Source organism: Marmota flaviventris, chromosome 12 (assembly GCF_047511675.1).
Source record: "Marmota flaviventris isolate mMarFla1 chromosome 12, mMarFla1.hap1, whole genome shotgun sequence".
In the NCBI taxonomy this organism is placed as follows: domain Eukaryota; kingdom Metazoa; phylum Chordata; class Mammalia; order Rodentia; family Sciuridae; genus Marmota; species Marmota flaviventris.
This window is the reverse complement of record NC_092509.1, coordinates 9,980,027-10,000,576: the sequence shown is the minus strand read 5'-3', so window position 1 is coordinate 10,000,576 and position 20,550 is coordinate 9,980,027. Positions and strand designations below refer to the sequence as shown.

General features: G+C 53.1%; 1 protein-coding gene across 2 annotated transcripts; it reads left to right on the top strand.

Annotated features, from left to right (window-relative positions):
- Positions 1–858: 858 nt before the first annotated feature.
- Positions 859–16,491, top strand: Ccsap (centriole, cilia and spindle associated protein). Of its 2 annotated transcripts, XM_027947966.2 has the most exons (4): positions 859–972; positions 1,385–1,781; positions 13,015–13,283; positions 14,212–16,491. In XM_027947966.2, the coding sequence occupies exons 2-4, from the start codon at positions 1,424–1,426 to the stop codon at positions 14,386–14,388; spliced, it is 804 nt and encodes a 267-aa protein (XP_027803767.2). In that variant the 5' UTR covers positions 859–972; positions 1,385–1,423; the 3' UTR covers positions 14,389–16,491. The 2 variants fall into 2 exon arrangements, with proteins under 2 accessions (XP_027803767.2, XP_071475899.1); XM_071619798.1 differs by lacking the exons at positions 859–972; positions 1,385–1,781 and adding an exon at positions 4,660–5,243.
- Positions 16,492–20,550: the final 4,059 nt, after the last annotated feature.

The window sequence follows — 20,550 nt, the reverse complement described above, 5'->3', positions numbered from 1 at the left end:
TGGTTTCTTTCTGGAAGCTGCCCTGAACATAGAACTTCAGGTTCTCAGGAGGGACAGTCAAACCATCTCATTGGGGCCAGTGCCCTCTCAGGGTCTTCAATCTGAGATGGGGGATGGGAGGACACAGACACAAGGAAAAGGCAGTGAAGCCAGGAAATCCCAGTGTGGGAGCTGGATCTGGGTTGCTCATCCACAGACAGGCCTGCTTTTGCTTGTTAATTATGTTGCAATTTCCCAGAAGGTCTTTCCTTTCAAGGCTTTCTGTGCTACTGTATCAGGGCCTCTTTCTATAAAAGCAGGAAAGAGGGGAGGGCTTTTGGAAACTGTAAGGCCTTCCGGGCAACATCAGACACTTCTGCACACTGTAACCACAGGCCACAGGCTTCTGGGTGCAAATGCATTCCTGAGCGGGCTACAAGGTGTTGTTGCTCAGGTTGACCTGGAACTTTTGATCTTCCTGCCTCAGTCTCCCCAGTCAATGAGATTACAAAGTATGCCATTGCGCCTGGCACTATGCGGCTTTTAATCAATTAATGAATACTGGTGTGTTAAAGATAAGAAAGGCTTGTATTAAAAGAAAGGTTGGAAGCCAGAGCAACAGATACTGTGAACCAGGAAGAAGCAAGGTGACGGGCATGTGAATGGGCCGCTGAGCGTGGCGGCGGCAATTTGGCCTGGGCTGACCGCTCCCTCCGGCGGATTAACCCCTGATCTGGGCCTCCGGGGCAGCGCTGGGACGCCGCGGGCTCCGCGCAGAGTGCGGGCAGGGGGGCCTGGGCTGGCGGGCGGAGCTCACGGCGCGGGCGGGGGCCGGGCGGGCGCGCGGGGAGGTGTCTGCTCCCGGCTGGGGCGGCGCCTTGGCGTCGCAGCCGCGGGGCCGCCGACTGCCCGCCGTCGGCGACATCTTGTCAGGAAGCGAGGGACCGCAGCCGCGCTTTAGCTGCTGCGCCACGCGCGCCACGGCCTGAAGAGGTAAGGCCGCCGGCCGCCCACACCCGTGCCCGGAGGTGCTCGGCCCGCTCTCGCTCCTGCTCAACCCCGGCCTCCGCTTTCCGCCTGTGGAGACTCCCCCGGTGACAGGCCGCCGGGTCCCCTCTAGGAAGCCCGAGTGGCCCCGCCCTCGCTCCTGGACCAGTAGGGCCACCCCCGCCCCCGCCCCGACTCCGCCCAGCCCCTTCAACCGGGAGGGCGGTGACACCTCCCCGAGCCCCCGCCCCGACTCCGCCCAGCCCCCGTGACCTCGAGGGCAGCGACACCGCCCTCGCCCCCTCCCGGCCCCGCCTCCGCCCCCGCCCCCGCCCCGTCCGGGCGGGGCTCCGGGTTTGAAACGCGCGGCGGGCCGGCCCGGGCGGGCGGGGCGGCCTCTGTCGTGTGGGCCCCTCAGGCAGCGGCGCGGAGCGGGCCGGCGGCGGATCGCAGCACCATGTCACCGGGCAGCGGGGTGAAGAGCGAGTACATGAAGCGCTACCGGGAGCCGCGCTGGGACGAGTACGCGCCGTGCTACCGCGAGCTGCTGCGCTACCGCCTCGGCCGCCGGCTGCTGGAGCAGGCGCACGCGCCCTGGCTCTGGGACGCCTGGGGCCCGGACTGCGCCTCGGACGACTCGGCCTCGTCGGCGGCGTCGGGCCCCGCGCCTCGGTGCGCGCTCGCGGACCCCGAGGAGGCCTCGGAGGCCTCGGAGGCCGCGGAGGCCGCGGAGGCCTCGGCGCGTGAGGAGCCCGAGCGGCCTGCTGGGGAGCGGGGCGCGGAGGCCGGGGACGAGCAGGACGCGGCGCAGCCAGGTACCGGGCCGAGGGGCGCGCGAGGGGCCGCGCCGGGGTGGGGCGCTAGGCGTCGAGCTGCCTGGTGTGTTTTTTGCAGCGTTTGGGGCGAAAGCTTCCTGTTTTGTTTTGTTTTGTTTTCGGTGACGTGCGGTGAACCTGCCTACCCCCACGGAGTTTGAAGGGCGTTGGCCCCGCCTCTGCCCTCCTACTCTGCATTCCCTTAATTAGGTGGCTCAGCGTCAACCCAGCCGTGTGGCCTCTAAGCACAGCGGGGACCAGGTCTCTCCGTTGGCGATAGCTCCCTCGGCGAGCCCCCGACTCCGTCTGTTTCTTGCGGTCTCTCGCGACTGGAGGAGCTTTCATCACGCTCCCAAAGGCGCCCCGAGAGGTTAGGAGCCCCGGACTGTGCCTGGTCATAATGAGGCCCGTGCTTTCCAAACAAATTCTCCGACCTCTCCGCCCTGTCTCTAAGGAATGCTGTGCGCTTGGGTGCGAGGATGCGCGGTCTACGCTGGCTGCTCTCTGGTACTGCCCACGCGTGACAGTGCGGCCCCGTGCCTGCCGCCGTGCGCAGGCGGCGGCTCTCTTTGGCCATTGCACAGGCCATGGCGCCGTGGCTGCCGGGTGCAGAGCCTTCGGGGTGCGCTGGAGTCCGGGGGGTGCTGGTACCCAGCGCGGAGGTAAAGCCTTCGCACAGCTGGGTGACTCAGGGCTCCTTCCCGCTGCTTGCAGCACTGACCAGGCGCCACCCCGAGGTCTCCGGGTTTTAAGGAGGGTCTAGTGAGAAAAATAAACACTGAGAACTTCAGTCACCGTTCTAGGAATATGTATTTTTCAAAACAACATTAAGACATAGGACCATAGTTTTTATCTCAATTGCATAAACGAACAAGCGGAAGCCCAGGATCAGTGATTGATCAGTCTGAGAAGCTCCACCCATTTCTTTGCTCAGCTCCTCTCAGTTCATCCAAGCAGAGCTACCTTCTCGGTATGATGTCACGTGAATCCCATCCATTCCTGGTGCTCAGGGCTCATTGCTGGAAATTAGAATAAACAGAAGATTGCAGGTGGGTGGGGGAATGGACGTCCCAGTGATGCCTTCCAAGGTGAGGTACATGCAGTATCAGTGCTGTCCAGGGGCCTTGTGGTGTGGTTGAGTGCCTGTGTTTGCCTGCCCAGGTGTGCCTTGTCTTCAGGATTACTGTGGTTGCTTTGGGAGATCCTGACTCCTGGTGGTTCTGAAATTCTTGGTTAAAACGTGTGGTTTGGCATCTAGGAAGAGGGGGATGCCTTCTGCATTCAGGATGGGCTGTTGCGGGCTCTTGTGGCTTTGCAACTCCCTGCCAGAGTTGTTCTCCATTGCTGCGTTGGGAAGATTAGAAGTGTCTTCACTGAGTACTTTTACGTGCTGGAGTGATGGCCAGACTAGGCTTGGAGTGCTACAAAGCACTGAAGCCATTCACACACACAGGATCTGCAGCTCTGCATGGCTGTTACAGAAATACAGCCATTCCCCAGCCTCACACACCCCAGCTTCCTGGTGGCTGACTGCTTACCACTCTGTCTTTCCTTTGGTCTTGTCTCTTTTCCAGACAGGGTCTCCTTATGCTGCCTAGGCTGGTCTTAAACTCTTGGGTCCAAGGCGTTGTGCCTCAGCCTCCTGAGTAGCTGGGGCTACAGGCATGTACCACTGTGCCCAGCTGTGTGTTCGTTCTTTCTTTCTTTCCTTCCTTCCTTTTCTTTCTTTCTTTCGCTGGAGATTGAACCCAGGGCCTTGTGCATGCAAGGCAAGCACTCTGCTAACTGAGTTGTGTCCCTAGCCACCTAGCTGTGTTTATTTCTGAATCTCTGAACAATGTGGCTTTTGTGGACAGATCTTGTTTTTTTTTTTTTTTCAGGGTTTAATGTGGCCTCTTGACTTTCACTCTTCTCACTGCTGTCTTCAGCTGTACACATGGATAGTAGCCTCCTCCTTCCCAACAGCCATGAGCTTCTGCTGGGCTCACTGGTGGTGACCGTGATATTGGGCCTGTGGAAATAGTTGCCCAGGCTGCTTCTTGGGCTCCTTTTTCTTTCTTTCAAATGGAGCTTCATCTGAGCCACTGTCCTGCTCTTCCTTTTTCCCTTGGGGCCTCTGACCTCCTTCTGTCTGGCCTGGCCTGGCTGCCTCTGGGTCCTCTGGCCGGGTGGCCGTCACCTCAGGCTCTTCCTGGCCTCCCTTGGGTGGCAGCCACTGCAGTCTGGCTGTCATGCTTTTTTCTTGGTTTACTCCTTACTGTCTGGGGAAGGGGAAGGGAGGTGAGTGTTGGGGTCTGTGTCCGAGATGGCTTTATCCACCCTCACTGGTGAGACCTGGCTTGCCTGGCATTCTAGGTGAGTCAGGGTCTCCAGGAAGTCAGAAGGTATTTCTCCATTGCCCTGTGACTGCTGACTCCCGGGCCTCCTGGCTGAGGTCCTTGGCCTCTGAAATGGACCCCGTCTGTTCTTGTCCATTGAGCTGGGCACCTGAAGGGCTGTTATAGTGACATGCATGTTTTCCATTCCTGGAAGTTTTCTTGAAGTATTTTGTCATTTCTATATATATTTGTTTTCCCCTATCTTTCTTGTTGCTTCATCTTGCAGTGCTGGGGATGCAGTTCTGGGCGTTGCACATTAGGCAAGTGCTCTACCATTAAGCAGCACATACAGCTCATTCTTTCCTTTCAAGTTTTTTAAAACTGATACATATAACAAAAATTGTACAGCTATATATAGTGTTCCAGTGACATTTTCATTCATATATACACATATAAGGTTTAAATCAGGTTAAGCAGGGCTGGGGATGTGTCTCAAGCGGTAGCCCGCTCGCCTGGCATGCGTGCGGCCCGGGTTCGATCCTCAGCACCACATACAAACAAAGATGTTGTGTCCGCCAAAAACTAAAAAATAAATATTAAAAAAAAAAAAAAATAAATAAATCAGGTTAAGCATATCTAGCTTATCAAACATTGATCATTTCTTCATGATGAAGACACTCAGAATCCTTCCCTCTGGCTTTTTAAATACACAGTACTTATTGTCCCCTGGAGTCACCTGACCATGCAGTAGGCTCCTGAACTCCTTGTTCCCGTGCAGTGCAATGTAACTTAGTGCCTGTTGTTCAGCTTCTCTGTCCTCCCTGCATCTGTTCTCCCAGTCCCTGGTCTGCTCAGCTCTTCTGAGATCAGCTTTTTAGATTTCACCTATGAGGGAGCTCAGGCAGCCTTTATCTTTCTGTGCCGCCTCCAGTTGCACCCATGCTGTTGCACGTGACAGGAGTCGTCCCTTGCCGTGACTGAGCAACGCTGCTTCACGAATGTGCACCATATTCTCTTCAGCTGTTCCTCTGTGGGGACACAGGTTGTTCCCGTTTCTTGGCATCCCGGATGCAGACATCTCTTGGACATGCTGGCTTCTCTTCCCTTGGATGTGCATCCATGAGTGACATTGCTGGATCGTATGGTAGTTCTATTTCTAATTTTTGGAGGTGCTTCCACACTGTCTTCCAGAATGGCTGTGCTAATGTATATCCCTACTGGCAGCAGGCAGGGGTTCCCTTCTCTGCATCCTTGCTGACTCTTGTTACCTCTTGTCTTTTTATATTAGCGTTCTTACTGGAGTGAGGAGACATTGTGGTTTTGGTTTGCATTCCCTGATGGCTAGTGACATTGAGCTTTTTTTTTTTTAATGTCTTCTTTTGAGAAATGTCTGTTGCTCATTTTTAAATTGGATTATATGTGGATTTTTGCTGTTGAGTTTTTGGAGTTCTTATATATTCTGGATACGAATCTTAGATATAGTTTGTGTTTTCCTTTCTGCATTCCTTGACTAGATGTTAGTCTTTGTGAATTTATCCTCCACTTTTAAAATTTTTCTTTCCTAATTTTCATCTTTCTTTCTGTTCTGTTTTCTGGGTAACATTCAGCTGTATCTTCCAACTCTTACTGCATTTTTCATTTGTGGGGTCCTATTTTTTTAACTTAAGATTCACTGAATCATTTTCTGGGCCTGCCTGCCTCCCAGCCTGTCTCCCTCCCTCCCTGGTTCCCGGCCTCCCTTCCTCTCTGCTTCCCTCCCTCCCTCCCTCCCTTTCTCCTTTTCTCCCTCCCAGCCTCCCTGCCTCCTTCCCTCCCTGCCTGCCTCCCAGCCTGCCTCCCTCCCTTCCTCCTTGCCTCCCTCCCTTTCTCCCAGCCTCCCTCCCTCCCTCTCTATCTCCCTTTCTCTCTCCCAGCCTCCCAGCCTCTCTCCCTTCCTGTCCTGCCTCCCAGCCTTTCTCCCTCCTAGCCTCACTCCCTCCCTCCCAGCCTCACTCCCTCCTTCTGTCCTTCCCACCCTCTTTTTTATTCCTTTTTGAAAACAAAATCTCTGGTTTTTATTGGGACACATATTGTCTTGTCTTGCTGAGGACATTACTAGATTCTGTGTGCTTTCTTCTCTGTGCTGCATTAGCACAGTCTATTTTCCCATCCTCCGTTTTTGTTTTGGCTTGTAATTCTGGACTGTTAGAAGCTTTTTTCAAGTGTGTGGTGATTCTCAGGTCCTTATTTTGCTTAAGAGATGGGTCAGGAAGGCTCTTTGGAAGTTCCCTGCATGTATATGGGAGGTGGGAGTGCTGAGTGTGGGACCCCTAGAGCAACTAGACTATCTCCAGTTTCTTATTTATTGGACCCAGAGGTTACCACTAAGCCACATCCCTGGCCCTGTTTTTATCTTATTTTGAGACAGGGACAAAGATACCTGCCTCTGCCTCCTGAGTGGCTGGGATGACAGGCGTGTGCCACCTCGATTGGCTTACACTGAATCTTTTCTTTAGCAGAGGGTAGGTGGTGTGATTTTAAACAGTGTGTCTGAAGTAAGAAAAGCCGTCCTGCCCACCTCCTGCCCTGCTCACCCAGCTCTTCCTGGCTCCCTTGCAGCTTCATCCCCTCCCTGTTTAGGCTTCCTTGGTGGCTTTGGTTTTAGACTTTCTAAACATTCACATTTCATAGGGTGAAGTCTGGCTCCTTGTTGGACTCTGCCTCCCTCACTCTTTTTGGAGGAGAATGTTCTAGGATCCCATGGGGAACTTGTTCCTGCAGAGGTTGGGGCCTTTCAGCTGGGGAGTTTCAGTTCAGTGATGTTTCTGACTGGTTTTGTGTGTGTGGTGCTGAGTATTGAACCCAGGGGTGCTTTCCCACTGAGCTATAGCCCAGCCTCCCCACCCCTGTTGTGTTTTTAGATAGGGTCTCCCTAAGTTGCCCAGGCTGGCCTCAAACTTGCAATCTTCCTTCTCAGCCTCTCAGTCAATGGGATCACAGGCACGAGACATCGTGTCTGGTCCTATTACTGTTTAAACAAATTTTCTCTGCTCTATTTGCTTTTTTGTTTGTTTGTTTGTTTTTCTATAATTCTTGGCTGAATGGCATACTTCCTGGATCAAACCTATAAAATTTTTCTTTTAAAGTTGGAATTTTTGGTTTGTTTTCTGGGAGAACTCCTGAATTTTATCTTCCAAGCTCTGTATTAAAATTTTCCATTGTACCATTCCAATTTTAAAATCTAAGAGATAAGAGATCACTGTTTTGGTCCTAAGTGTTTTAATTTTTTTCCTCCACTTTTTGAATCTTGTCTCCCCTTGTCTTGGTGGTGGGGCAACAGCCATAATCTGCTTGGAGACCTTGCCCTTTGTGTTTCGTCTCCTTTGGGGGCAGCTCAGGTGCTGGCTCTGCCCCTCTGCTCACATGAGGTATGCCCTGAACCTGTTTCCCAAGAGATGGATCCTGTAATCAGATGAGGACCCAGGTGTTCCTTCCTCTGGGGCACTGGGAACACTGTCATTATTCCCCTGGGATCTCTTGTGTGACCTTTCCCAGGTGGCGAGTGCCCCTTGCCTCAGGGGAATGAATAAGCCTGGAGGAGGGCTCCCTGTCTCTGTTTGCCCTCCTCACTGAGAGGCCTTCATTGAATTCTGTTTTCTGGAAGGTGTCACCCATGACATTCCTGTATGTGGGCGGACCTGGGAGCCCAAGCTGAGCCTGAGACAAGCCCGAGCCAGAGCCAGAGCCCAGATCCCAGGCCCCTGTGCTTCCTGTCATCTAGCAACCCACATGTCCCCTGGTGGAAGGGAAACAACCAGTTCTGTGGCTGGATTGCTCTGAGCCAGAGTGGCTTAGACTAGGCTCCTTGTAGTGCTGAGGTTTCTGTGGCCTCAGTTCTGCCCTGGCACCCGGCCTTGGGATGTCTTGTCTGACTTCAGCCTCTGCCTAGCTGGAGCCACTGGGTCCACCCAATGCGGGACCTCTCCCTGAGCCTGGCCCTCCTGACCACCTCTGCTGGCCTCCCAGGGCAGTGCCAAGACGAGTTGGCGGAGGCTCTGCTGCCCTTTGTGATCTGTCAGACAGCACCTCTCTGACCTGTTCAGGCCCCAGGAGTTACAGAAGTCTGCTCAGGCCCAGTGGGAAGATGGAGGCATAGCCCTTGCATTCTCAGAGCTGCTTGTGGGGCTGGGTGCTGACTGGTCGGTGCTGGACCTTTGGCAGGACAGCCTTCTCAGGACCTACTGGCTCCTGTCCTGGGTGCCTGGTCCTCAGGCGGTTGGGATGGCTCAGCCAGTGGGGCTGGTTGTGGCCTCCGCCCCTTGCCCCACTGGTTCTGCTGGCAGTTTGTGCTGAGGTCCTCACCCCCCTTGTCCTTTGCCTTCGTGCCTTTGACTTGTCCTTGACCTCCCTCCCCCATGGGCTGGGCAAGGAGAGGCTACTTGCACATGTTTTCAGTGCTCATTTGACTCGGACCCCCTCTTGATTTATTTGCATTTTTTCTTTCTTTCTCTCCTGTTGGGCTACCATGGTTTGTGAATTCTTTTAGTTTTTCCCCAAACTAGTCCTTGGCTCTGTGGGTGATCTCTGCTCCTTGCTGCCATTTTCTTCCGGCTTGTTCTAATCATTCTTACTTTGTGAGGTGGATGCTCAGCTGCTTTCCCTGCCTTTCTTTCTTGATCTGATCTTTTTAAAATAGTACATTTCCTGATTATCGCTTCAGCTACATGCTGCATTTTTGTCATGCTGTGTTTTGACTCAGTTAAACACATTTTCTAGTTTAGATATGATTCTTAAAAATAGTCACAAAAATTGATGAAGTTTTACACGTATGTATAGAACACAGACAAGGAAATATATTTATCTTAAAAAAAACCCTATATTACAGAAACCTACTACAGACACGCTAAGTGAGGGCACTATTTTTTATTTTATTTTGTGACAGGATCTGGCCAGGAACTGATGTCCCTTCCACTTCAGCCTCCTGAGTAGCTGGGATTACAGGTGTGACCATCACACCTGGCTAATGAGGGCACTTGGGGAAAATTCTCAATAAGATCAGAAATAAGAAAAAGATGTCTTTTGTCCCTGCTGCTTTACAACTTTTACTTCTGTGTGTGGTAAGACTGGCAGAACATGCAATTCCCGATCCTTCAGGGTGCCTGGCTCCTGACTGAACACCTTCAGGGTTTCTGTGGCCACAGTGTGCCATGGTTGCTTAGGAGTATGAATAAAAATGGGAGAGATTTTTTAAAAGTTTTTTAAAGTCAAGCTTAATTACTTTGTGGTTTAAGAATACATTGCATATGATTTCAGTTTTATAGATGTGTGAAGATTTGACTTACGTCTCTGGATGGCTAAAGTCCTACATGTGTCCACATCATCCTGATGAGAACCCGTGTGCTGCCGCTGTTGGGCCTGCAACACTGCACCTAGTGGGTCGGATTCATTAATTCTGGTCAAATGTTTTTAAACAGACTGTTCAGTAAGACTTCTGTGATGAGGGCCTGTCCCTCGCTGACTAATATGTTACTGACACTTGGACTGTTACCAGTGTACTGAGGAATGGAATCTCGTTTTATTTACTTTAAACAGGTACTGAATAGCCCCATGTGGTTAGCAACTAAGCACTGCACAGCACTGTTATAAATCGAGGCAGAATTTGTTTGAACGTCCATCAGTTGCCTATATAGAGGCGTAGCTGGTAGGGAATGTTGTTTTTGTTTGTCTGAAATGTCTTTATTTTAAACTTCATTCTTTCAACTAGGATTTTATTTTATTTCACACATGCAAGGCAAGCACTCTACCACTGAGCCACAACCCCAGCCCTTCAAATAGGATTTTAAAAGCACATATATAATTATCCTGTACCAGGAACTATTTTAAGAGTTTTTAACTATTAAAATTACAGTGATTTGTTCTTATTTATCCATTTTTGCCTTCTGCTGCAGATGATCCCCAGCTGTGTCTTCCTCTCTAGGTGCAGAGGGCAAAGATGTAGTTATTTCGTGGTTGGTAGATGGCGGTTCCAGAATCTCGGGCTCGTTCCAGCTGGCCAGCCTTCTCTGCTTTCTGTGTGTGCCTGTTGTCCTTGATGCACTGGGAGTTGAGTTGAAGGCATTTGTAGGGCTTCTTTGGGGCTGAGGTCTGCAGAGCACGATTGGTCTTGTGCTGGGTACCTGTGGACAGTGTTCTCCTGGGACCATATTTTTTAGCCATTTTATGCCCTTGGGGTGGGGGGTGTTGGCCAGGGCCATCCTGGCTGCTCACCAGGATGGTGGCACCTGCCTTGCTGGGTCCTGGGCCTGCCCTGCTCTGCCACCCCTCATCCTTCATATGGGGACAGCCAGACTGCCTAGCATGGCCCCTGCTCTTCCCCTCACACCATCTCCCTGTGACATGTGGCACCCTTGATGGCTCTTTCCTTTCTGAAACTCCTTCTTTAGCTTCCCTTCTGGTGGTCTTTTTCAACTTTTCAGCTCTCCTTCCTTTGTCCTGCTCTTGGACTCCCTTTCTCTGCCTGCTCATTAGATAGCTGCACCCCAAGGCCTGGATCTGCGTTTCCCCTCACTTCTTGGTGACCCAGGCCACCCTGGAGCTCCCACTCACCACACTCGCATCCAGCGATTGTCTCCCCTGTGCTCAGGCTGGGGTCCAGCAGGCCATTTCCTTTGCTGGGCGCCTCTTCTCATCCTTGGGTGGGTCTCAGAGGGTGGTGTGACCACCTGCCCAGAACACCTGGCCTGGTGTACCCCACTGAGCTGGGTCACAGGGCCCAGGTGAGTCAGCACCTGTCAGCTTGGGGGCCTTCTCTGATCCTTGCTGGCTGACCACCCTGGGGTCACCCTGGGCTGCTTGCCACTTTTCCTGGCATGCCCTCTCCTCCTAGCTGACCGAACGTGTTTGTGCTACATGCCTCATTCCTAAAGTGCAGGTAGGACCACACTATTTCTCAGCTTGAAATTCCTCAGTGATTCTCCATTTGCAGGATAAAATTAAAACTCCTGAGTTTTGCATGGAGAGTCTGTATTCCTCCGCTACCTGCAGCCTCCTCCCTAGGCTCTCTGTGGACTTAGCATGTTGAAGTGTCTGTCATCCCTCTTCCCTGTTCCCTGGTGCCCTTTCCTGAGCCATGTCTCCTCCTGGCACTCCGCTCCTGTTCTCTGCCTGGCTAGCCCCAGCTTGTCTTCTATTATAGGTCACTCTTGCTTCTGGGGGCAGGCTTCTGGGGTGAGCTAGCCACGAGGAAGAAGGGGTGCTCTTCAGCATGTCAGAGCCAGGTCCCACCCACCCCATACCCTCCTAGATCCTGAGGGTGCCCCTTCCCAGTGAGCGCATTTAAGTTGCTATCAGGTGGAGCCTGGTGTCCCTCCCTCCTCCCCGCACTCCACTGCTCCTCCCCACACTCCACTGCGGGGCTTGAAGAGACAGGCACACCCTGGGCCCCAGGATGGGACATGCGTCACCTGCCCCTCAGGGTTTGTAAGGAGTAGGGCCAGTGGTAGCACCAGTCAGCACAGGCTAGAGTGGCAGGTGGCCTGCAGATGTCTTCATCGGGCTGCTGTGCCTCGACTGCCCACACAGGGTCCACTCTGCCCCAGGGGAATAAGGAAGGAGGCCACAGTGCAATCTGGACTGCGAGGGGACCAGGCCCCCATGGCAGGCTTACGGCTGGCACTGAGAGGCAAGTTCTGTGGCCTCTGGAGGAGGAGTCCACTAATGCCTGGACCTCAGGCTTACCTTGAGGCAGGAGGCAAACAGGCAGAGCCTTTTATTATGAAGGAGGGATTTATAAAAAATAATGGTAAAATCCTAAAAGGTAACTAGGAGAAATCAGAGCTGTTTTGAAGGTGTCTGTACTTTTTTTAGGGGGGTAGGTACCAGGGATTGAACTTAGGGACACTCAACCACTGAGCCATATCCCCAGTCCTATTTTGTATTTTATTTAGAGACAGGGTCTCACTGAATTGCTTAACGCCTTTCTTTTGTTGAAGCTGGCTTTGTATTCGAGATCCTCCTGCCTCAGCCTCCCGAGCAGCTGGGATTACAGACGTGTGCCACTGCACACAGCCAGGACTGTCAGATTCTCCTCAGGCTGGGCAGCCACATCCACCATTACCTAGTTCTGCTGGCAGAATTTAGGGCTGTGTAGACCTTGGAGCTGACCCCAGCTGTTGGGGAGCCCCTCAGAGCAGTCTACGTGGTTTGCTGTTCATACTGGGAATACAGAGCTGTCACCCAGGTGAAGAGCCATGAAGACTGCTTCCTACTGGGGACAGGGGCCTTCATGTCAGGGTGGCCAGCCAGCTCCTAAGAGCAGGTGAGCAGCATTTCCATGACCAGGAATATTAAAAAGGAATAGCTGGTAATCCCAGCTTCTTAGGAGACAAGGCAGAGAATTTCAATTGAAGGCCAGCCTGTGCAATTTAGGACCCTGTCTCAAAATAAATCAAAGGTGAGGTGCATCTCAGTGGTAGAGTGCTAGCTTAGCATGTGCAAGGTCCTGGTTCAGACCCCAGTACTACAAAAGAGATGCAATCCTGCAGCTCTAGTAATTAAAACCCAGCATTCTGTGGCTGTCCAAGATGACAGTCATCCTCCCTGAGGCAGTGCCTTTGGGGCCTAGAGTGGGTGGAAGAGGCCCATGCCATGGCCCATGCCATGGCACTCCACCTGTCAGGGTCAGGGGATGCCACACCGCAGAAGGCAGGGCCCGCTTGCTCTAGAATAGGCCTGTTAAATGTGGGACATTTGTTATTTTAAGATGGGATAAAGGTCCTATGCAGATGTCTCTGTGCTTCTGTGCTAGTGAAACTTGGGAGTTGAGCCCTTGGTTAAAGTGTCGCTGGCTTAAGAAATATGATGCTGCAGCCCAAACAGCAACTGCACGTAAGTGTGGTTCAAGGTATTTTTCTCTTGTTTTGTCCCTTTTTTCAAAGCACTGCCAGTGAAAGATGTAGAAGAAAAACCCGAACAACAAACCAGAGTGAAGGAGACGGACAGGTTACCCGCTGGTGTCAAACCCCGACAGCAACCAAGTGCCTTATTTGCTAGAGGAAGTAGGAAAGCTGTCAGAAGCCCCCAAAGATCATCCACTAAAATAAAAGAAAACAAGCACCCATTTGCTCTTTACGGCTGGGGAGAGAGACAGACAGACACCGGAAGCCAGAAGACCCACAACGTCTGTGCCTCTGCATCGGTGCATGAGGTGCGGGCCTGCCTTTCTGTTCTTCCCTGGAAACCATTGGGATGCACTGGGCCTGCAAGATCCTGTGGTGGGGTGGAGGTCAGGAAAGCCCAGAACCAGGGCTGGTTACCAGCAGGAGGCTCTGGATGCCGCTACTTGGGCAGCAGGGGTTTGTGCTGGGCGTTGGCTGGCACCTGATGGGTTTACTGACACACACCAGGGGAGAGTGGGCCTGGCTGTGTGGCTCTAGAGCTCCCAGGGGTCAGGGGTGCAGAGAGGAGTGCAGCAGGCCTGGACTTGCCGCTGCCCTTGTGAAGGCTGTTCTCTTTGGCTTCGACAAGCTGGTGTCCAGGGCTGCTTGGTGGCCTGCTTCCCAGATGTCTTCCAGGCCCCTCTCCTGCTTGTCCAGGAGGGATGCATTTTCTCCTAGGGCCTCTGGTCCTCTGACGAGGCCCTGTCTGTGCTCTGTCAGGACCTGAAGCATCTCATGGTGAGTCCCTTGGCAGCACTGATGCTGTGACAGCTGGAGCAGGGTGGCTCAGGAGAGGACAGGAGCTGCCCGCTGATGGCCATTCTACACAGCTTCCCTGAACTCTGGGCCCAGCAGATGCTGGCATTGGGAGTGAAATTTGAGGCCACTAGGCTGTTTTTCCAAGGACCTCAGTCCCTGGGGCTGATTTTAACAGGCTTTGCCATTGAAGGGTGACACCTGGTGAAAGCCCTGGGCGTTTCCAGGTGCTGGTTTAGAAGGTGGGTCCCTCCCAGCAGATGCAGAGCTGACCCTGCTGCTCCCTGGTTCTACTCAGGGTTTAGTCTTCTGTTGCCCAGCATTGCGTCGCAGGCATCTGGTGTGCGTGTTCCTGGGGGAGCTCAGGTTTGCAGAAGGCCCATTGGCAGGCATTCTTGATGATGAGCGCAGAGTGGACTCACTGCTGTTTCTCCTCCCTAGATTCACGAGTCGGCGCTGCGGGCCAGGAGCAGGAGGCAGGAGGAGAAGAGGAAGCTGGCTGCTCAGCGGCAGCGTGCGCACTCGGTGGAGGTGCAGAGGGGCAGGACAGCGAGGGCCCCCTCTGCAGAGAACCCCTGGGTGACGGAGTACATGCGCTGCTTCTCAGCAAGGGCCTAGAGCTCCCCAGGGGCCAGTCTGTCTGTGACCCGGATCTGGCCGAGAGACCTTGACCATGCAGGGCCTCTCGGAGAACAGCTAAAGGCTGTCCTGTCGTGAATCTCATCACCTACGTCAGCAGTAGGGCAGAAAGCTGAAGCCATAGACACTTGGTTACCTGTGAAGACAAGCCCCAGGCCCCTGGTATTCTTGTTAGAGTTGTGTCTGTGAGCATCTTTCCTTTGAGTTACTGACACCAGATGCCTTTAAACAACTATGAGGCTTCCGTCCCCCTCTAGGTGGCACAGGTGGGCTGTGTCACCCACCTTAGGGGCCTCCAACTCACACTTGTGAGGTCCCCGTCCTGCACGAGATTTGTGTTTACTGACACGTGGTTTTCTTTGTGAGAGAGTATCCAGCAAGTATCACTCCCCGTGGCCTCGGGCCCAGTTCTCCCCAGGATCTAGCATCCATCTGTGGTGAAGCAGGGCTGTGATGGCTACTGCAGGTACAGAGGTGCTTGTGTTTCAGCTCACACCAACCTTCACACGGGTCGTGTGTTCAAGGATTGGGCTGGCGAGGCCTGGCTTCTCTGGATGATCTCCTAGGCGCTCCCTCAGCAGTTTAATAGCCACACACATTCCAGTAGACACAGCGCGGCCACTGTGTGTAGGTGGTTATGCAGTTGCTGTGAGCCAGTTCACCTCTCTTTAATTACAGCATTTCTCTTCAGAACATATAAGATATAGCTGGCCACGGTTACAGGCTGTGGACTCTAGCCTCTTCTGCAGCAGCTGGCAGGACATGTAGAATGCGTGCCCTGGAATCACATGGAATGAACTGAGACACTCTCAGAGACACTGCCCACCTGCCTTCTCCACTCTTCCTTCTGCAGAACTTGGTCTTGGTGGTTTGTGGTGTTCCTGCTTCAGGTTGAACTGACTGTGTTTGGCTCCTGGCCAGCAGATCTTACCTACACCTTACAGGAGCTTGGGGGCCTGAGCGCATGCAGCTGTGTCTCAGCAGGGCTGATCCTTTTGTGCATTTGCCTCTAGGATGGAAAATGGTCTTCACACTGATTTCTCAGGTGCTGGGTGGGTCTCCCTGCTGACGAGGCCTGTCCAGGAAGGACGAGGGCAGGTGCTCTAGGGGAACGAGCAGGTCCTGCAGCTTAGCCCCTGCGGGCGTCAGTGGAAAGTTGGTGTTGGACTTGAGGCTTGACATGCCTGGGTTTTCACTCAGGGTCTCTCAAGTCCGCTGGCTCTTAGCACACAGACTGGTCTCACTCCACATAAATTCACCATCTTGTCACTGTGTCGAGCCGTGAAAGTGCCTCTTAGAGCCTCCTGAGTGCTGTGGTCCTGAGGTGAGTCCTGTATGGAGAGCGTGCCTTGTCGTGGAGGAGTGTGCTTACCAAGAAGAAGTTCTACATGGTGTCTGACACCCTGGCTATGAGTTCTAGTGAACTTTGATTTAACCAGTCACACATCTTCAAATGCTGTGGGAACCTGTGGGTCACATAACCCTGGCATGGTGACGGTGTGGCTCAGGTGGTTTCACCCACTGGCTGAGCATCATGTTGCATCTGACTGTGTTGGAAAGTCAGCCAGGCATGGCACCTGGCACCCTACTCCTCCAGCCTGTGTCTGCCGGATGTCTAGGAAACACACTTGTCTGTGCGCTTTCCCCGACTCCAGGCCTGGAAGGCAGATTGGCAAGTCTCCCTTCTTTATAAGTGAAGATGGATGGACAAGGTAGTTAAGGGACTTCTCATGTGCATGAACAACCAGTGGCTGAGTGTGGTAGCTGTGGTCCCTCCTGTCTGAGCCCTCGATGGTCGAGATCCTCCTCTTCCCTTTTCTCAAGGGCACAGTTACCTTTTGAGCCTATGAATTTTTAAAAATTGTAACAATGTGACATTCCTACTTTCTTCTTTTACTGGGAACTGATGTGGTGGTGGTCATGTTCCTAATTCTTAGGACATGTTGCAAGACAGGGAGATAGTGTAAAGCTGCCTTCAGGTTGGAAAAGTAGAACTGGTTGGAATCCAGTGTTATTTAAATGCTACATAAAGTCTTTTTAAAATTTTGGCTTTAAGTTCTTATTAAAACAATTTGCCATAAACCAACTTGTTTTTTTTTTTTTTTAACTTTTACACCGAAGCCAGTCATGGAATATTGGAGCAATAACACCCAGCCCTCTGCTGGGCCAACGCATCCTTGGGCATCTGACTGCCCTGGTTGGAGCTGTCTGGCTCCTAGTGCCCTGATGGTGCACCCGACCCAGTTCCTGAGCGCCTTTGTGCAGCTCCAGTGATGACTGGGTCATGCTCTGGGGGAGGCCAGCACACACCCACCCCAGAAACCAGTGGTCAGTACCTCCAGTGTCGAGCAGGTCCCAGGCCTGAGTTCATGGGACAGAGCTTGTGAGGCTGTAGGGAAGAGCGCCAGCCTGGGCTGTCAGCTAGCAGAAGCCGTGACTGCTAAATCTGCAGTTAGGAACAGCCTTGGCCATGGTACTTTAGCTGTACCTGTGGAGTTGGAGTTCGGGGCACTTAAGACACCTGAAAGTGTCAGCAATGAAGGGGAGGGCAGAGCACACCAGAGTGGTTTCCTGGTGGCTGACACTTCAGGGTGGAGTAGCAACACTGGGCTGCTGCCAATGGCCTGACCACAGAGTAGTTTGGCTTCCAAGGGCCAGCACCTGACCATAGAAGATCCTCGCTCTGGAGTCTGGTCAGTCTGCATGAAAAATGGTCCTGAAAATATGACCTGGTCAAGCAGAAGTTTTGCACCAGGGGTGGGTTTTTGTGTGCTAGAGTGACTAGAGTTACCAGGAGTGAGTATGCCCAACACCCGGCCTGTAGCCAGGGTAGTGCTGGACCAACCTCGCCCCTTCAGAGCCTCCTCTTGGGATGCAGGTGCTGGGTGCCCTCCTCCCGTCTTTCCCTTTAGCATGGCTGGTCTGAGAGCCTTCATGTTGGCAAGCACTGGGTTCACTTCAGACTTTTGCAGATCACAGGCAGCCCCTGGACTGCGGACTGGGCAGCGAGGACTTGGGGTTGTCTTTCCTAAGAACTGTGGTTTCAGCTCACATTTCATGTAGCATTTATCTGAGCCTTCTTGTTTCTGAGAAGCAGTTCTGGTTGGTGCGTTTGTGGCTGGAAGAGCAAGCACTGTGCTGGTGCCTGCATCCTCCATGGAAGTCCAGCAGATGGGCTGGGGTCCAAGAGAGCTGTGTGCCGAACACAGGCTCAGTGGCCCTGGTGTCTGGAAGTCAAGAAAGTGTCAGTGCCACAGAGTGCCCACGATGTCAGGTGGGAACAGGACTCCCTGCACGGTTCTAGACACAGCTCCCTTTTGGGGGAGCCAGGCGGCCTCTGCGAGTTCGGCCTGGGAGCCCTGACTTTGCACTAATATGTTTTACTGTTATACACACCCTGCAGTGTTTTCCACTTTGTCTTTAGCAAAGTCTCTGGTTCCACATGAGATGGGCAAGCACGTTTTGTGCTAGAGTGTCACTGAACACAGCTACGGAACACTGACCAGGCGCATCTCAAGCCAGGGAGGACAGCCTGCAGAGCCACCTTCCCCTGGTGTTCCACCCTGAGCCTACATAGCCTTCTTCTCCTGTCCTCCTGACCTGAGCTCCTCATGGCCAAGCACAGAAGGAGCATGATGTGCAGACCCAATAGCTTCCACACAGAGGCAGGAGATGGACATCTGCAGCTTGTAGAGTGGGGATGGCCCCCTTTTTGTCTGGTTCTTCATTTTTCAGGCTGAAGATACTAGGAGACACCGTTTGGCAGCAGGAATCTGAAGAAGGCATGGGGTGGGGGAGACCCAACATCTCTCCTCATTGGAGCTGAGGCACCACCAGCCTGAGGCTGGGTGGAACGGCTCTCTTCCCTATTGAGGGGCAACCCAGGTCCAGCAGTGGGCAGTTCCAGGCTGCAGGATCAGAAAGGAACCGGCCAGTGCTGGGGAGAGGGGCAGGGAGAGCTGGGGAAGTACTCTGCCAGTTTTTTTTTTTTTTTGTAGCACTAGGGAGGGTGGAGGTCTCAGGGTGCTCTACCAGAGCTACATCTCCAGCCCTTCAGTTTTAATTTCAATTCAGGGTCTCACTGTGTCACCCAGGCTGGCCTTGAACTTGAGGTCCTGTTGTCTCAGCCTCCAGTCAGTGGGATTATAGGTGTGCAGCCCTTCACCCTGCTCCCAGAGTTACTTAGGAACTCCTGGGCCGCTGGCCCACTCACCTTGTGCACAACACTCATCTGTGGAACTGACCCTAAGCAGCAAGCCAAAGACGGCTAGGAACTGAGCCCATGGCGACCTCTTCCCAGGCCCGATTGGCCCAGGTGGTTCCACATCCTACTATCAGGCATGGGAATTGCCAATAGGGAGGCAGATTGGAACTTGGGGCCTGAACCTCACCATATCAACTGGTTACCAAAACAAGAACATCAAATTAAACAGGATACAAATCAGCCACCAAAGAGGGATTCTCACTGCCACTCCCCTCCCCTCCACGCCCACTGTGTGCTTCCACCAGCCTCTGGAAACCCTCCAGAGGAGCTCCTCTGTCCCTCCTCTGCCCCCCAGTGGGGGACAGATGGCAGCTCTAAGTGCTTCTGTGGTGTCCCCTGCCTGTGGCTTGGCAGCATGTCTGTGTCCGCAGTCCCCCACCTTCCCATTTCCTGGGCCTTTCCTTTTTGTGGTGTGGGGACTGAACCCAGGGCACCTTGTCCTGAGCGACACCCCCTTCTGTTTTTTGAGACAGGATCTGGCTAGTTGCTGAGGCCACAGGCTGTGTCACTGTGCCAAGCATCTAGTTATTTACTTTTATGTGGCTCTCAGGATGAGCTTGTCAAATTCTGTTTCAAAATTCCATTTAGAAGTGTTATTAACCTTCATTGAATTGATAGACACTAGCCCTGCTTAGACTCCATCAGTGCAGGTACACAAGCAGCGGAACCAAATGTGTCCTCCCATAAAATACAGGCCTCAAAGTACAGTCCAGACCACGGAGACAAGCTGAAGGAGATCCACCTCATGTCCCCAGGCTGAGAAATCCAGCAGCTGTGCCTGGCTGAGGGGGCAGGCTGGTCCTGGGGCCCTGCTGGGGCATGGCTGCCCAGGGCCAGGGGACAGCCCTCTAGGAACCACCAACCACATGCTGGGACGGCCCCAGGACTTCACAAGAGAAAAACCAACTGTAATGGCAAGATGAGAAAAGATATCACCATCTTTGCCTTCCAAGTTCCCAATGGCAAGGGACTTCCTAAGATGGAAACAAACCATTTTCCAGAGGAATCTGGAATACCTCCAGTGTTTCCAACTACCACAGCATATGAAGCAGGTGAAGTCGGAAGGGTAAATTGGAGTCCTGTAGACAGCTATGTGACTGAACAGCTGCTTTATCCCCACAGGTGGATATCGAAGATCTCCATGATGAAACATGGAGGAAGACCAGTGCGCCAAAAGGAGAACCAAAGCTTCCCTGGCCGTCACTTTGTGCCCTTTGGTCTCTCCGGCCTGGGCTGTCAAGTCCAGTGTTTTCGATAAATTCCCCTGAAATTCTAAGATGGATCAGGAAAGAGTTGCCTGATAACTGGCACACAATCATTAAAAGCTCACAGGCCCCTCGAGGCCCCTCTAACTGTTCCCCCCAAGAAAGAAAAGCCCAGAGATGCTGAATGTGAGCTCCCACCCGGCTGCCCCAGCGCTCCCATCATTCCTGTCTGAGTTCACCACTGACCTGCTGGGCACTGGGTTCTTCCCCTGGGGGTCTTCTAGAAGCCACAGCTATGTCTCCAGCTGTGACATCCAGCTCTGACGAGAGAGCCAGGCTGCAGAAGGGCTGCGACCACCAGTGTAAGCAATGCTACAGCCTTGCTCTTGCAAGACTGGAAACTGCCATTCCAGAATCTACACACGCTTCCTTGAAGAGGTGACCGGGTGTCCTCCAGGGCAGCAGCCTCAGGAAGGGTACTGGGTCTGCTCCCCAGCAGACCCCTCCTCTGCCCGCTGCATTAAGGGCTGCAAACAGCCCAGCGCTGTCCTAAACCCTGCTGTGAATGCGACAGCTCCTCCCCTCCCATGAAGAGCTGACCCTCAGGGTAGTGGGCGACACCATTCCGTGTGAGACACTGGAGCATGGTCCAGTTTGAGAATTTGCTTCAGA

Bases quoted from the DNA above. Each gene is read 5' to 3' on its own strand.
- Ccsap (XM_027947966.2), top strand. From the start codon at position 1,424: ATGTCACCGGGCAGCGGGGTGAAGAGCGAGTACATGAAGCGCTACCGG. The intron at 1,782-13,014 runs GTACCGGGCCGA...CTTTTTTCAAAG, and splicing joins GCAGGACGCGGCGCAGCCAG to CACTGCCAGTGAAAGATGTA. The intron at 13,284-14,211 runs GTGCGGGCCTGC...TCTCCTCCCTAG, and splicing joins CCTCTGCATCGGTGCATGAG to ATTCACGAGTCGGCGCTGCG.